Below are 16,207 nucleotides of genomic sequence, written 5' to 3'. Positions count from 1 at the left end.
ATACCCTCCCAACAAGACAGGTAACCACACCCCAGTTCACCACCCCAGGCAGCCCCTTCACCCCAGGCAGAGTCATAATCCTAAACAGACCATCACCCCAGGCAGGCCCTTCACCCCAAGAAGATCTGTCACCCCAGCAAAACATACACGACTTGGGATTTGATAAAACCTTGGGTCACAGAAAGTGGTGTCTATATATACACTTTCGATGTCTTTTATTCTGAAAAGGAAAAAAAAATAGTGTTAGCCATTTCATGGGACATAATTGTATATAAAATCATGTAGACCCTCAGTTAGTGTTGAGGCTGTTCCATTCCACTTGCAAACATTCTGTTCATCAGCTTTAATGAAAAACAATTTCCATACAATAAAATACAATTCAACAAAAAGATTTTTGGACCAGAGAAATATTGGTGGGTAAAGGCAACTTTCACCTTTCGCCATGCCCGACAGCCTGTTAGATCCCCAGGACTGCGCTAATGAAAGAACTGATTCCCACAAATTATCCTCACCTACACACACTCGAGTGCATACATACATACATACATACATACACACACACACACACACACACACACACACTCGTGTGCACACGCACACATAAATAAATTAAGGTTTTAAAACACTGACTTTTGCATACCTGATTCAGTGACTTACATCGATTTGTGTCATCATCATTCCACTATGATCAGTGTGCAGAACACACAAGACCTCTTTTTAAAGAGGGGAATTTGTGCTACTGTTACAACTTTTTTTTTCTTAAGACTGGGTCTCACTGTGTAGCCCTGACTGTCCTGGAAATGAGAGATCTGTCTGTCTGTCTGCCTCTCCAGTGCAGGGATTAAAGGCCTGACCACAATAGAGTTGATTCTAATCCGACAAAAGCTTGAAATGACTGGGAGAGTGTGTGTGCACACACACAAGCATGCGCACACCCTCACACACATTTACCCAACTCAAGGTACACAGCCAAGAATTATAGGACTTATACCTGCCCCCAGAGTGTAGAAGCTCCATTCTAGAAGCTTCTCCTTTTGCGAGTCTGAAGTCTCCTGTGTATAAGACAGTCCCATTACGGCCCTGAAATAAAAACCTGGAAAACAAGTAGATCACAATGACTTCCAAATGACAAAGTCCTAAGAAAGCAAGCAAAGGCTAAAATTGCAGCAAAGGCCTCCTGCCCAACATGTCCCTCACAGTGTGGCGCTGGCAGAATTCAGTGGCGCTAAGTCCAAGTAACTGCCACCTTTCCCCATGAGTAGCAAAAAATAAATACAATCAAATAAGATAACATAGCGAGAATGGGCAGGCACTAGGTGTGGCCTGTAATTGTCTAGCACTTTATATGTACACGCAGATCATTCCGTTCTCGGGAGAGAGACATGCCCGTGGTAAGACAGCCCAAAGTCCCAGGAGAAATGCCAGCTAAAAGACATCTACACTCCATACAGTCTGCATCTCAGTTTCCCAAGCACAGTTTTGAAATAAAGATTATGGAGACCGCCAGCAAGAGCATCTGTCTCTGCGCACACCACCTTCAAACCCTAAGAGCTAACCTCTACAACCATGATAGGCACACACACAAAGATGGAAACAGATGACCCTTACATAACTGATCCCGGGCAGTGACCAGCTGGTAAGAGAGTCACAACAACCTCTTCCTTCTAAAAAGAAAAAAAAAAGGGAATGGAAGTTAACATTAGCAGCTGGCTACATTCACAAGGTATCGCAAGAACACACCTCTTTCTCATTCCCTCATGGTCCAGACGCCAGAGTTAAGGGGAACCCTTGTCTACTCCCTTAAAGAGAGCTATGACAGGACCACTTCCATTTCTAGGTACACACTCAAGACAGTGCCCACACAGACATGTTCACGGATGTCCATTGCATGATTACTCACACCAGCTCCGAAGTAGAAATGGTTCAAAATGTCTAGCAGTCAATAATCAGATAAGCAGCATGTGCTGTGTCCACACCACACAATTCCGTTTGGCCATAAAGATGAGTCTATACATGTATGCCACCTATATACATGTATGCCACCCATATACATGGATGCCACCCATATACATGGATGCCACCCATATACATGGATGCCACCCATATACATGGATGCCTCTTGAAAAACACTCAGAGAAAGAAGTCATGGTGCAGAAGAATTCCACAGATGGGCAAGTCCAAAGAGACAGAAAGGAAACGGTAGTTACCAGGAGCCAGGACAGGAGGGGTGGGAGTGCCCGTAATAGGCCCAGGGTTTCTGAGTGATGGAAATACTCTAAAACTGACTGTGGTACTGTAGGTGTGATAGCTGTGGGAATGTACTGAAGCCACATTCTTATGTCTAATACTGCACTAGCACTAGCATTGACTAGGGGAGTAGACACAGACTGGTCTCAGTCACCACATTCTCCACACACTGCCCACTACTCATCCTGCAGGCCCTTCTCAACAGGGGTCTCCCAGCTGGGGCTGGGCACACACTGAACACAAGCCAGGTCACAGGACAAGGCCCATAACCACTAACCACTGGCACAGTGAGACTGCTCCCAAGAGCTTGCCTTATCAAGCTGGGCTCGGAAGAAGCGTCTTCAGGTGACAAGGCAAACTAAAACATCCTTCCCAATCACACTTGCAAAGATTCAGGCCTGTTCCCCTGCTCATCTGTCCTCCCTCTCTCCTCTCCACCCCTCCCCTTGTTCCACTTTTCACCCCCACCACCTATTAAACCTGGCTCTACCAGGATGAAATTCTGAAGAATACTTGTGGCCTTTGCCTAAGGAGAAACATCTAAAAGGTCACTTCTTCTCTGATCACGGTCACATGCATGGTCACCCTCAGAGTGCCACACACACTGAAGCCACAGATGATGGTTTTTTAGCAGACTGCAGAGAAAATACTAAGTCAGCTGCCAGGAAACAGAAAGACCCCTCTTAGCCTTGGGTGTCATTTTAATGGGGTTTACCTTGTTTTGTTTAAGGTAGGTCTACAGTATTTACTAGTAAAACAATACATTCAAAAGGTTCTAGTAGTAAATTTAAAGTTGAAAAATAAATTTCATTGACTTGGGCAGAGACTTTATTTATTTATTAAAGATTTATTTATTTAATGTATGAGCACCTGCAGGTACACCTGTGTGCCAGAAGAGGGCACCACATCCTCATAATAGATGGTTGTGAAATACCATGTGGTTGCTGGGATTTGAACTCAGGACCTCTAGAAGAGCAGCCAGTGAGTGCTCTTAACCGCTGAGCCATCTCCTCAAAGACTTTATTTTAAAATAAGGACAATATTTAAGAAGATAGCCATTATAGTTGAATTTGCTTCAAAAAATTAACTAACCACTACTTTATATCTCAGATATAAGAAACTTCAAAAATGTGACAGTGATTTTTGTGAAGTATTAACAAATAACATTCTCATCGTGAATATGTAAAACTAAAAAAATTTTAAAAATTAAAAAACAAATAAACCATGCTTAATCCTTCTAATGTTGGAAATAATTACAACACTCTGACTGAATGTCCCCATGCCCTGAAGCCTGGGAGATGACAGTGACCCTTAGGAGTTTAATTAAAAAGCTTTTGACTGGTGACTAGTTCTTGAAGTTAACTCCCCAGTAAACAGATTAGTAGTCTTCACTGATGAGTTCTCCTTAACTGTTTCATTTCTCCTGTGTGAGGACATCAGGAAATGAAACCTAAGAAATCATAGTGAGAGACAATGAGAGACCCCTGGGCCACTGCAAGAGACCCCCGGCCACTGTCAGAGAACCCCAGGCCACAGTGAGAGAACCTCAGGCCCCAGTGAGAGAACCCCAGGCCACAGTGAGAGAACCTCAGGCCCCAGTGAGAGAACCCCGGCCTACAGAGAGAAAATCTCGGCCCACAGTGAGAGACCCCCGGCCCACAGTGAGAGACCCCCGGCCCACAGTGAGAGACCCCCAGGCCACAGTTCATAGGGATCAAAACACCCACAAATGTGGTTATTTTTCTAGAATGTTCTTCAGTCATAAATCATTGTTTATGAATAAACAAGCATTCTAAATTAAAGAGAAAGTTAAATAATTATTTTAGCACTGAGAAGAAAGTACAAAATATTAATTATAGAGTTACCTCACCCGATGCCTCATCAACTAAAGATATCTGGGTAGGAGTTTCAATTTCAATTGCTATCTGAAAAGAGAGTAAGTAGAGAGCTCTTTTCATTCCATGTACACATTCTGATTTCAGGCACACATTCTCATTTTATACATACATTCTCATTCCATGTACACATTCTGATCTCATGCATACATTCTGATTTCATGTAACCATTTCTGATCTCAGTATAATTAACAGTTTTAAAAATCGCCGTAACAAGACAAAAGCACTTTTATTGTGATGGGGTTGCAGCTCAGTGTTGGGGCACTTAGCACGCACAAGGCCTTAGGTTCCAGACTGAGCACACACACAAGAAGCGCACATACATACACTCAGTATACACACATACACACTAGTAATGTATCACATTTTTCTGTCTGGAAAGCGACTTGCTCACGATGCATCATAAAACCACCTGGGCTTGAGACTGTTTTTGAAGGAATTTTTTGGTAACTTTAATTTTCTCTACTTTTTCTATTTGCATGTATATGTGTGTGGTGACATGCATGGAACCTGTTAAGTTAGCACCAGCACTAGCTAGAAGTCCTGCGTGTGCACATGTTCCTGCGTGTGTGCATGTGCATACGGAAGCCAGAGGCTGATGTCGGGTGTTTTCCTAGATCTTTTCTTCCCCGGGACGGCCTCTCTCACTGAACCTAAACTGATCGGTGAGCACCAGGGATCCTCCTATCTCCAGTTCCCCCAGTGCTAGAATTACAGGCATTTATGCACTTGCCCAGTCAGGGGCCAATGCAAGTATAATTCGAATGCAGGGTCAAAGCAGGCAGTCAGCATTGAGGCTGGAAGGAGATGCTGACATGGGCTGGCTGCTCTCCCATGGATTCCAGCTTGTGTCTGGTTTTCCTCACTCCTTGACTGCCCCAGATACATTAACTTATGGCAGCTACAGGCCCAGTCCCAGAGGCAAAGGAAGAGCAGCCTATCTCTGTGACAGGTGTGCGGACGACACGGGCGTCCCTCGGCTGGCAGACAGGCTATGGAGACTAAGGATGCATTATGAAAGGCTCCTCCCAGCACAAGATCTTCTGGGTGTGGTACCTAAGCAGAATGAGGGGGGCTGGTGTGGTTTGAGAGACAGTGTTGGCAGCTGTTTTTGTTGAAACACAATGTCCACATATACTTAATGGGTACAGAACAACTGTCTGGTTTGTGCGTCATGAACAATTCAGTTATCAGAATTTCACCTCCCTAACTAGTCATCCTTCGGACTCTATTATCACAGACTGCTGTAGACTCAGTCCTCAGAAAGCCATTTTTGTTGTTTTAAAAGACTGTTCCTGAGCTGGAGAGGTGGCTCAATGGTTAAGAGCACTAACTGTTCTGGGTTCAGTTCCCAACAACCACATGGTGGCACACAACCCTCTGTGATGGGATCTGATGCCCCCTTCTGGTGTATCTGAAGACAGCTACAGTGTGCTTAACAGCTACAGTATACTTAAATAAATATTATTATTATTATTATAAAAAAAAAAGACTGTTCCTATTTAATCGGTTACTGTGCAGGGGAGGAGCCACTATATAGCTCCCCAGGATAAAATGCAGGTCACCGTGCTTGCTGGCAAGTGTCTTTACCCACTGAGCTGCAGCAAGGCTCCTGTTCTACTTTACCATTGCTTTGGTAGCACTGGGGGTCACACACCCAAGGCTCACGTGCACCACCTCTGAGCTGCACACCTGGCCTCTGCTCTTGGGCTTGCTTGGTTTGATCTTTTTTTTTCTTTCTTCTTCTACTTCTTCTTTTTTTTTTTTTTTCCAGAGGTAGGACAGATGTGGGGCAGAGGGGACAGAAGAGGAGGGACTTAAACTGTCATCTGTCAGACATCAGTAAGATGCTACCCTTCATGCAGACTTTAGTAAGCAGTCAGTATGCTATGAGTCAGAGGTATGTGTGGTAGCAGCAAACAACATCCTCCTCAGATCTTACAGAGCCCTGTTTGTTTGTTTGTTGTGGCCTTAGGTTCTATTCTATATGATGGGAAAGCAGCTACCTTGGCACTTTGGATTTGTTTGGTATATGTTCTTCCATTTCTTTTATTTTTCCCTTTTATTTTTTAGATCAATCCTTTTGCTTCATCTATATCTAGATTACTATTAGTCTTCCTTTGGGCTTTCTTCGAATTTTTTAGCCTCAACTGAGAAATCTGTTCCTACTTAAAGTGATAAAGATTATAATAGGACTTTTTCTGCCATGTTTGCATTTTATATATTGTAGAAATTTTCTTTTGACTATTTTCTGGAGGACAGATCTATTTCATTTTTCTAGAATAAAAAGTTATTGATTCTAGACCAAGCATGGTGGCACACACATTTAATCCCAACACTGGGGAGGCAGAGGCAGGTGGATCTCTGAGTTTGAGGCCAGCCTGGACTATATAGCAAATTCCAGATTAGCCAAAGCTACATATTTACAAGTCTCCTCTCTCTCTCTCTCTCTCTCTCTCTCTCTCTCTCTCTCTCTCTCTCTCTCTCTCTCTCTCTCTCTCCTCTCCCTCTCCCTCTCTCTCTCTCTCTCTCTCTCCCTCTCCCTCTCTTTCTCTCTGTCTCTCCCTCCCTCCCTCTCTCTCTCTGTCTCTCCCTCCCTCCCTCTCTCTCTGTCTCTCCCTCCCTCCCTCCCTCTCTATCTCTCCCTCCCTCCCTCTCTCTCTGTCTCTCCCTCCCTCCCTCTCTCTCTGTCTCTCCCTCCCTCCCTCTCTCTCTGTCTCTCCCTCCCTCCCTCCTTCTTCTCTCTCTCTCTCTGTCTCTCCCTCCCTCCCTCTTTCTTCTTCTTCTCTCTCTCTCTCTCTCTGTCTCTCTCTCTCTCTCTCTCTCTCTCCCTCCCTCCCTCTCTCTCTCTCCCTCTCTAATCCATTCTATTTCTCATTCTTTCTTGCTATGTTGGTCATGACATAAAACGCTTGTTCTTGGGGCTGGGATATAGGTCAGCGGTAGAGCGCTTGCCTGCCATACACCAAGCCCTAGGTTCACTCCACAGAACCACAGAAAAAGAAACTTGTGATCTTGCCTCAGACTTACACATGCTGGGATGGCAGGCCTGGAGCACCATGTTTGGCCTCATTCTATCTTTTCATATTCTAGTATTCTGACTGTTACCTTTTCTTTCTTTTTTTTTTAAATTTAATTTTGTGTGTGTGTGTGTGTGTGTGTGTGTGTGTGTGTGTGTGTGTGTGTGTGTGTATGTATGTATGTATGTATGTGTGTGTGCATACACATGCATGTAAGAATGCCTCCTGTGTGTAGGAGCCTGCTGAGGCCTGAGGCGAAAGCCAGATCCTCTGAAGCTGGAGTTACAGGCAGTTGTGAGATGCCTAACATGGGTGCTGGGACCCAGATGCAGGTCCTCTGGAAGAGAGCATCAAGTGTTCTTGACCACTGAACCATCTCTCAGCCCATCCCCTTTTTTATAACCTGTAAAATATCTTCCTTCTTTCTGAGTTAGCCTGGGATTTAAAAAATACACTAAAGCAAATCTTGTTTGCACTTTAATGCCTCTCTGCTAGGCATCCCTGAGAGTAAATAAGGCATAATCTAAAGCACACTCTGGAGGAAGAGAGGTGAAACCTGCTGACTCCTAAACTGCTGAGTCACGCCTCAAATGTCCCTGTTCTACTCCATGATGAAGCCACACACACAAAGAGTTTTGAGAATTCCAACTCTTTTTAAAGATGCTTCTAAAAATACATATGTACACAACAAAGGAGTGCTATGCAAAATTACAACTTTTTGAATTAGTTGACTTACAGTTCGGTTTTCCCAAAATCTGTACTTCGGGCTAGTTAACAACAGCTCCTTAGTGACTGGAGAACAGTACAGGAAGACCTTCAAGCTGAAAGCAAAAAGCACAGAAACAGAAGGGGGTGGGGGGAAGGAGCTGTTTCAGCACAGTTCAAAATAAGCCACTCTGGTGAGTCTGCAATGCATTTTGCAGAATGTCAGCTTTCTCTAGTAAATCACAATCAGTTGACAAGGAAAGTGTGACAGTGGATCCCAACATACCTGCTGTGATTGGGAAATAAAATCCCCCCAGCCCAAACCCAAGTGCCAGGGCAGTGTTCAGAGAGAGGTGGGGCTTTGGAGGTATACGAGGCCTCTGACCTAACCCACACATCAATCCTGCGAGGTGCCCATGTGCTGACAGCATTACTGGAGGTAGAATCAACTTCACAGTCTCCAGTCCCTCCTGTCTCTAGCTTTCAGCTTCATGTCTGCAGGAGGCAAGCAGCTTTCATCTGCCTCGACCATTGCTGAGTCCCTACCTTACCATCTTACCTCACCTAAGAGCAAGGGAACCAGCCAACCACAGACTGAAAGCAGAAGGCAAAGTAAATTCCCACTTTTTAGGTTGCTTCTTTTTTCAGGTCTGCCACAGTGACATGGTACGGTACCAGTATAGCACTGAGTATTTCAGCCCTGTCCATGTGACAGGAGAAGGGACGTGTGGGGTCCTTCCACTTCCTAAGAAGACCACCAATTCTCTTCCACCATGCTGGGAAGGTCAGACTATGTACCCGGGGCCGGAAGTGTAGCACCGGAAGAGAGTAAAAATGAACTATGCTTGCATGCGTTCAGGTACATCTAGAAAGGACAAAGCCATAGCCTTGCATAGCCTGGTCAAGCAGCCTACCACTGAGCTACACCTCCAGCCCTTGGATTCATATCTCTAGTGAATTACTTTCATATTAAATTCTAAAAATAATAGTAATCATAGTTTGGAGATCAGAAATACAACCCATGGTAGATTATATTTGCACACCACTATAAACCCTATCTGTTTGTATGCTTAGAAAACAGACAGCAAAATCCTTCATTAAACTGTGTGTGGTAACCATGCTTGCAATCCAGGCGTTCAGGAGGAGACAGAAGGCTTGCTGAACGTTTGAGTTGAGTTTGACTGGTGTACATACGTTCAAGAAAACAGCCAGAGCTAAATGGTAAGACTGACACACCCATACATTTCCATAGTATCAGGAAGGGTTTATATCCCTCATCTTAAACTGGGTACATCTCTGTAACTTCAGGAGTTTTTTTTCCTGGCTTGAGACCGAGTTTCTCTGTGTAACACTCCTGGCTGCCCTGGAACTCACTCTATAGACCAGGCTGGCCTCTAACTCATAGAGATCCACCTGCCTCTGCTTTCCTAGTACTGGGATTAAAGGCATTCACCAACACACCCAGCAGTTGCAGGATTTTTTCCAAGACAGAGTTTCTCTGTGTAGCCCTGTCTATCCTGGAACTCACTCTGTAGACTAGGCTGGCCTCAAACTACCTGTCTCTGCCTCTTGAGTGTTGGAATTAAAGGCATGAGCCGCTATCACCCCCAGCTAATGGCAAGATTCTTAAAGCTTGCTCTTTGGGCAATATGCCTGACTCCTGACTCTCTCCTGGGGTTTTATCTTGTATGTTTGTTTGTTTCAATGCTGACTCACTGTGTCATCCTGTCTAACCTGGAACTTGTTATGCAGACCAGGCTGATTCCTAATGCACAGATATGTCTGTGAATCTTCCTTATGAGTGCTTTCACTGAAAGCATGTATACCCATGTCTGTCCCAGGATGAACAGTTTCTAACCCTAAACTATTAACAAAATCCGCCATCCCAGGTTGAAGGAAACCTTTCTGAGACAGACAAGCTCAAGAAGCCTGATATTCTAGGTCTTGTTGCTGTTAGGTGTCTTGCCAGGTTACAGACACTTGAGTCTTCAGATAATGTCAGCCTTGCCTGATGCTAGGCAGACAGAAAACAGAAAGTCCCACCGTACACTGTCATCATCTCTGACCCAAAGAAAGCGGAGGGCTGGTGTCGTTTTAAGATACTCTGTTACAGGGTAATGTGCTACACAGCAGTAGACAGTGGGTACATAGGCTCAGCTATATAAAATTAGACAGACCTGGTTATAACCCTGGTCTGGCTACTCATTGTTCTGTGATACTGGGCAACTAATTTAACCTGCCTGGCTTTTTAGTTTCCTCATCTGTAAGTTAGAAGTAATAATAATACCTATTTAGAAGGTTATCAAGAGGTTCTAGTGAGGACACCAGCTCCAAGTAGACAGGAGCAGAGTTCTGGAAGAACCATACCTAGGGTAAACATTAGAATGAAATATTGTTTTTTTTTTTACTATACCTAGGGTAGGCATCAGAATGAAGACTTGCTTTCAAGAAGTACTCTGACCTTGAAGAAATCACAGTAGAAACCGTGACTATTTTTCTGTTATCTATAGAATTATCCTGTTATAGAGCTACCGTTGGCTTGACTTTGGTCACAAGATGGTCATTGGCATACCTGAAATGTCTTGCATTATTGATTATTGCTAACAGTACACAGTAAGGATTAAAGCTTCAGGGGTGTGATGTTTCCTACACAAAACATTTAGGCTAGATTAGGGACTTTGGTTTGAGGAAACTGTTTTACACCCCCCCCCCAAAAGAAAAGAATAAAAAGAAAAGAAAGGTCTTTTGTGTAATAACCAGTTCATCGAGGCTGGACCCCTGCTGCATCAGAGCCTGATTAGATTCTGGACCCTCCTTGGTTGACTCTCTTTGGCTGACCCACGACCTAAAACTCAGTCTGACAGTGAACTACTACATTCTCAACGTCTATCATGTCTGGTCCACCACAGCAGTCAGCGTTCACCACTAAGCCGTCTCTCCAGTGTAGGAGTGCTGCTAGCAGAACCACCTTTACAAACATAAAAGCAAACGAGTCATTGCTGCAACCAGCAACACAGCTGGATCACATAAATACAATGTTAAGAACTAGATGGGGCTGGAGAAATAGCTCAAATAGTTAAGATGGCTGCTCTTCCAGAAGACCAAGGTTCAATTTCTAGCACTCAAAGTGTTAGTAACCACAGTTATACACAGGTAAAACAAGCTTACTTATAAAATAAAAAATAAATAAGCCTTTGAAAAATATGTGAGATTTCTTAATCCATCCAGTACATGACCCTATTTATTTATTTTTGTTTGTTTAAGACAAATTCTCATTATCTAACTCAGGCTGACCTTGAACTCACAAATCCCCTCAGTGTTGGGATTACACCACCATATCAAGCCATCTGTTTATATAAAATTTAAGAATAACCAAAATTATCTCATTGTGACAAAAACTCAAAATAGGGATTATTTCTGGGAGAAAAAAAAACAGGTTAGATTACATAGGGGTCTGGGACAATTTCTTATCTATGTGGAAGCTACATTAAATGTTTATATAAGCCTACAATGTTTATATAGGCTACCCAGTTAGCTCTCCCTTAAGATGTTTACTTATACACACATAAGTAGCAAAACTAATTACCTGCATTCCAGCCTTCTTTTCAAGGAAGGAGCCCTTAATCCTTTCATGTGATCTACAAGGAAAAGAATTGGGAATCATAAACACGTTTTGTTTGGGTTTTTGTTGTTGTTGTTGTTGTTGTTGTTTTTATTTTTTTTTTTTTTTTAGACAACTGGGCTGTCTTTGTAAGCTTCCTACTGAGAGAAACTACTAAGGGTCACCATTATGAGCACAGGTCTTTGGCTCTTCTGCAGATGAGGAACCTTTCACAGTACAGAGCAGGAACCTCTAAGAAGTGTCAAGCCCTGAGCTGGTGAAAGAAATCCAAGGCCTGGAGGGTCAGAAGAGCAAGGCAGGAAGATCAAGAGCTAGTATGAGAATTTAGGTGGCTTACCTGACAGCACCTAGGGTATGTGAAGCCCCACAACCTCAAATAGGGAAATAATAAAAAGGAAAAATGGGGGACACTTGGCCAAGCTTATAGATTGGCTGTACACACACACACACACACACACACACACACACACAATGTGTAAGAGTTTAGTGCGAGAGACATTTGTGTGTGTGAGGGAGGAAGGAAGGAGAGACAGGCAGACAGTTTAGTGTGAGAAAGAGACATTTGTGTGTGAAGGGGGAAGGGAGGGAGGGACAGACAGAAAGACAGACAGGTTTATCTTAGGCTCTTGTCAAATGTCTCCGGGATGTAGAACTTCTGAAACGTGTGTCTGTGTGAGAGAGGAGCATTTCGCTCTTACCTAATGTCTCAGGGAGTAGAAGCTCTGAAACGTGTTTTCTTTACTCGTGATAAACGAGAATTATGGAAGTTTGGGCATGAGCAAATTAAGCTGTCCCACACAGATACTCTCCGCTGAGAGAGCAACCAGAACTTCTAACAACTCTGCCTCACCACAGTGTCCAGGGTAGGATTGCAACCGGAGCTCGGGTTACAGAGGTAGTACAGACCTGTAGCTCAATAAAGCCAGAAGTTACGCCAAGTGGGACTAAGAGTGCTTCCCAATGGCTCGCGGAGTCCCAGCCTTCTCTCTCCTTACCAGGCACCGACCTCTGCCATCGCCTCTTCAGACCCTAGCACCCCTGAAGTAGGTAGCGAGAGGGGCTCACTCACCCTTGTGGCAGTGAGAAAGGAAGTAGGCACGTGCTTTCAGGTTCTCCCTATCGAAGCGGTCAATGGAGATGGTTGGATACTCCGCCATCTGTCCCTGGAAGGAGCTCATAGTGCTCGAGAAGACTAGACCCACCTCGGAAACAGAAGTACACACTGACCCTGGGTACCACTTCCGGGAGCCTGCGCACCGCCTCCCCGTAGGCCGGCCGAGCTTAGCCACATCCAATCAAAGGAACCTTGTGCTGGGGGCGGAGCCAAGGAGCATCCAATCCTGATCCAGCCTCCCAAGTCCCTCGGTTTAAATAACTGCACCGGCTGAGCGCGGAGAACCAGCTGTGAGCAGTTTGTGGGTGTTCTTGTCTGGTCTTAGAGAATCAGGTTCCTGCCAGAAGGCAAGAGAGGAAACCAAATGTGTTTGTTGCACAGATGCAGATCCGCCCGCATCTGTGGAGGAACCAAGGCAGGAAACGAAACACAGCGGAGTTCCCTTTTCTTAGTCACATTGCCTTGCAGGCATTTCCTCCCATCTATCGGAGATCGAATTGTTTTTTGTTTGCTTGCTTGGTTTTGGTCTTCTCCCAGTTTTTATTTTATAGGATAACTACGAGGGTTGGATGAATCATTGCCTCTGACACTTGGTTAATAGATCTCATTTGTACTCGTTCCCTCTTCTGTAACTAAGCTAACTGTATTTTGAAGGCTACAATTCAGACATAGATTCTTACGGGAGGGGTCGGGGGGAGTAAAGATCCCGTTGGCCTACTAGCCTCCAGTAATCACTGGAGCTGTATTTTTAGAAAGTCAGAAGGATATATAGAGAGAAGGAGAGGATGTGAGGGGAAGTGTGGGAAAGTGTGTAGTGACAGTATTAAGATCCACCAAAGACTGTCAGTGGCATTCATTGTCTCCTTCCTAGAAAGTTCTCCGCAGACGCTCAGCATTGTTGATCACAGACCACAGGAATCTCCAGATCCTGCTATGCAGAACACTTTGGCAAGCCTGTTGCAGAAACTAATAGACTGGTTTCAGGACCGTGGAGAGATCATAATGTTACAGAGGCTAATTACCATATCCTGAGCTAGTTTTAGCCCTTGAATAGCCATTCTCTGTTATCCAGAGCTGTAGGAATTAACATCTTGTGACTAACAGATAAAACAACAACAAAACAAACAAACAAACAAAAATAACTTTTGAAATCTATTAATTTAGCAGAACCCTATTTCCCCCAACCCAAAAGCTAAGAATGTCATCGGCCCTATAGTAAAGCTTCCTCCTCTTTTTTGTTTCTGCCTCTCTGGTGTACGCTATATTTTAAATATGACTTTGCCACGGACCATGCCAATCAGATATAGGGGTCCCTGGGACGAGGATCCTCGAAGGCTAGGTGGGTGAGAATTGAGCGGTGACACACAGAAACAAACAAGGAAGCAGTTTGAATCTGAGTGTATTTTTGCAGCTCTCAAGCAAGAGACTGTATACATAATGAAACAGGTATTAAAATTCTTAGATGATGTGTTTAGTGAAGAAATAAAGGATAGGACATCATTGTCATTTGGCACTGTAAAGCACAAAATCATCCGAGGCTAATGGCATATTTCCAAGAACAGGTTAATAGATTTTTATGGTCGGTTATTGTTTAACATCTAGTACCTAATTTTTGTGAATCATCAAAGTGTAAATTTAAACTATTTTAATCCTCTTTTATTTAAGGCTTTCTTTACCACACACCTAAGCCCACTTCTGATGACACACATACAGCCATATGAAATTTTATTGTTGGGATAGTTGTTATCATAATACTATTTCATAATTTTTTAATGATTATGAAATAAAGCACTGGTTTTTCCAGAGATAAGGTCACGGCTAGCGACCCCATCTCAAGGGATGGTTCCTTATCCATTTTTCTCCCTTAAAATCTCAGCCTAGTCTAGCAGGGACATCTTGTAAATATGGAAAGGGAATCGAAGAAGATAAAACAGACAAATTGCCCTGAGAACTGCAGCTCAATATTTTGCTCTGGCCAAGAGTTCCACAGCTGGGTCCAGGAGTCCTTCTTGTGAAGTTTCACCTCAGTCTGTGGAACTTGTCACACAGAATCTACTGGGGTTGGTATGGCGTGCCTTGACTTTCGACTTTCTTCTATAAAACTGTAAAACTCTTTCCATAATGGAACATAGAATTTAGAATGACCCAAATCTGTGTCCCAGCCCCAAGGTGATTAAAAACAGCCCCAGAATAAACTGTCATTCCTTCTTTTAAGATGCGCTGTCTCTGTCCACAATGGTTACACAGCCAACTCTGATGTGTCATCAGAGATCAGCACATTTGAAAAGAACCACAAAAATAAAGAATGTGGCGAAGAATATTTTCAGAGACAGAAGTGGTCTTGGAATGATGCCAGGAGTAAGTTCTGAGCAGAGGGATCGGATGTCAGGGTTAGGGAACATCAGGCTATTCTTTCGGTTATAAAGCCCAGTTCTGTTCACATTCAGACGTTCATACAGAGGAAGCAGGGACAGGGACGTTCTTTAGACATACACACCAACTTGTGCATCCCACCACAGCAGGACTGGTGATGCCCTGGTTTTGTATAAGATGGTGTTTCCTAGACTAAGGGAGGACTATTACTGTGGCTGCGTTGTCTATACAGGACGATACATTCTGCACTGAGTCTAGTTGTCTACCGAATTTCTCAGAAGTTGGAGCTCCTCACGAGGCAGGACAAACTATGACTCACAGTCTTATTTATGTGCCCACTGCTTTTCTCCTTACAACGTTTACAGTCGGAAATAATTGTGAGAATCAAGTTACCAGTGTAAGTAAACTCTGAGACGTTTTACACAACATTAGACACGTAAGTATATAAAACATGCATGCAAATAAAAGATTGCTGATAATATAATAATAAGTCCTAAAGAGATCTATCTGGAAACAATTCTTTGGTATACATATATTTAAAAAGCAAATTTGTCTACTAATGGATGGGCAGGCCTGTTTCTTTTTACAGAGAGAATTAAATCTTGACAATATTTGGTGCTTCGGGTTGCAGAATACTGTTAGCATTGTTAGAGTCGATTGATACTAATTTTGTAATTCTCTGTGCTGAGACTGTAGCCTTGCACAAAAGCTATAATAACAGACAGATATTTACAACCACTTCAGAAAATTTTGGAAATTCTGTTCTGTTTTCAAGCAAATTTGATTGTTTGTTGGTTGGTTGGTTTTGTTATTTGAGGTAGGGTTTCTCTATGTAGTCCTGGCTGTCCTGGGCCTTTCTCTGTAGATCAGATTGGCCTCAAACTCAGAGATCTGCCTCTCTCTGCCTCCCAAGTGCTGGGCTCAAAGCATGCACCACCATGTCCAGCAAATTTTTTTTTTATAAAGCTCAAATCAGTATCTCAAAGGGAAGTTTTGGGAATTAAACATTCCTACACAATACAATCCATCCATATATTAATTTTAATACTTGCATGCTGAAGGATAATGGTAGGAAAATACTAAAAGTCTTTGCTTTTCATAATTAAAGCCATTGTTTCTATGCAAGAAAAATGCATGTGCAGCAAAAGTAATGAAGTTCTTGAATGTGAGGTACTTCAAGCAGTGTTTGTCAGTGTCATGTGCCATGACAGCATGTGTAACGCAGTGTGTG

At 43.4% G+C, this 16,207-nt stretch overlaps 1 protein-coding gene across 2 annotated transcripts in view; it reads right to left on the bottom strand.

Moving 5' to 3' along the window:
* DCLRE1C (DNA cross-link repair 1C) overlaps nt 1–12,667 on the bottom strand; it is a gene marked incomplete at both ends in the record, with an annotated part of 32,021 nt that extends 19,354 nt beyond the window's left edge. For both annotated transcript variants that reach the window (XM_080917554.1, XM_080917553.1), the window contains 7 exons: nt 148–220; nt 992–1,093; nt 1,609–1,664; nt 4,113–4,172; nt 7,899–7,983; nt 11,454–11,505; nt 12,559–12,667. In XM_080917554.1, coding sequence (XP_080773680.1) covers nt 148–220; nt 992–1,093; nt 1,609–1,664; nt 4,113–4,172; nt 7,899–7,983; nt 11,454–11,505; nt 12,559–12,667 — 537 coding nt within the window. The remainder of the gene's footprint in view (nt 1–147; nt 221–991; nt 1,094–1,608; nt 1,665–4,112; nt 4,173–7,898; nt 7,984–11,453; nt 11,506–12,558) is intronic.
* Nucleotides 12,668–16,207: the final 3,540 nt, after the last annotated feature.

The sequence above is a fragment of the Micromys minutus genome, assembly GCF_963924665.1.
Source record: "Micromys minutus genome assembly, chromosome: 6".
Taxonomy (NCBI): Eukaryota; Metazoa; Chordata; class Mammalia; order Rodentia; family Muridae; genus Micromys; species Micromys minutus.
The sequence above is the reverse complement of the archived record's forward strand: the minus strand, read 5'-3'. Positions and strand labels throughout refer to the sequence as shown.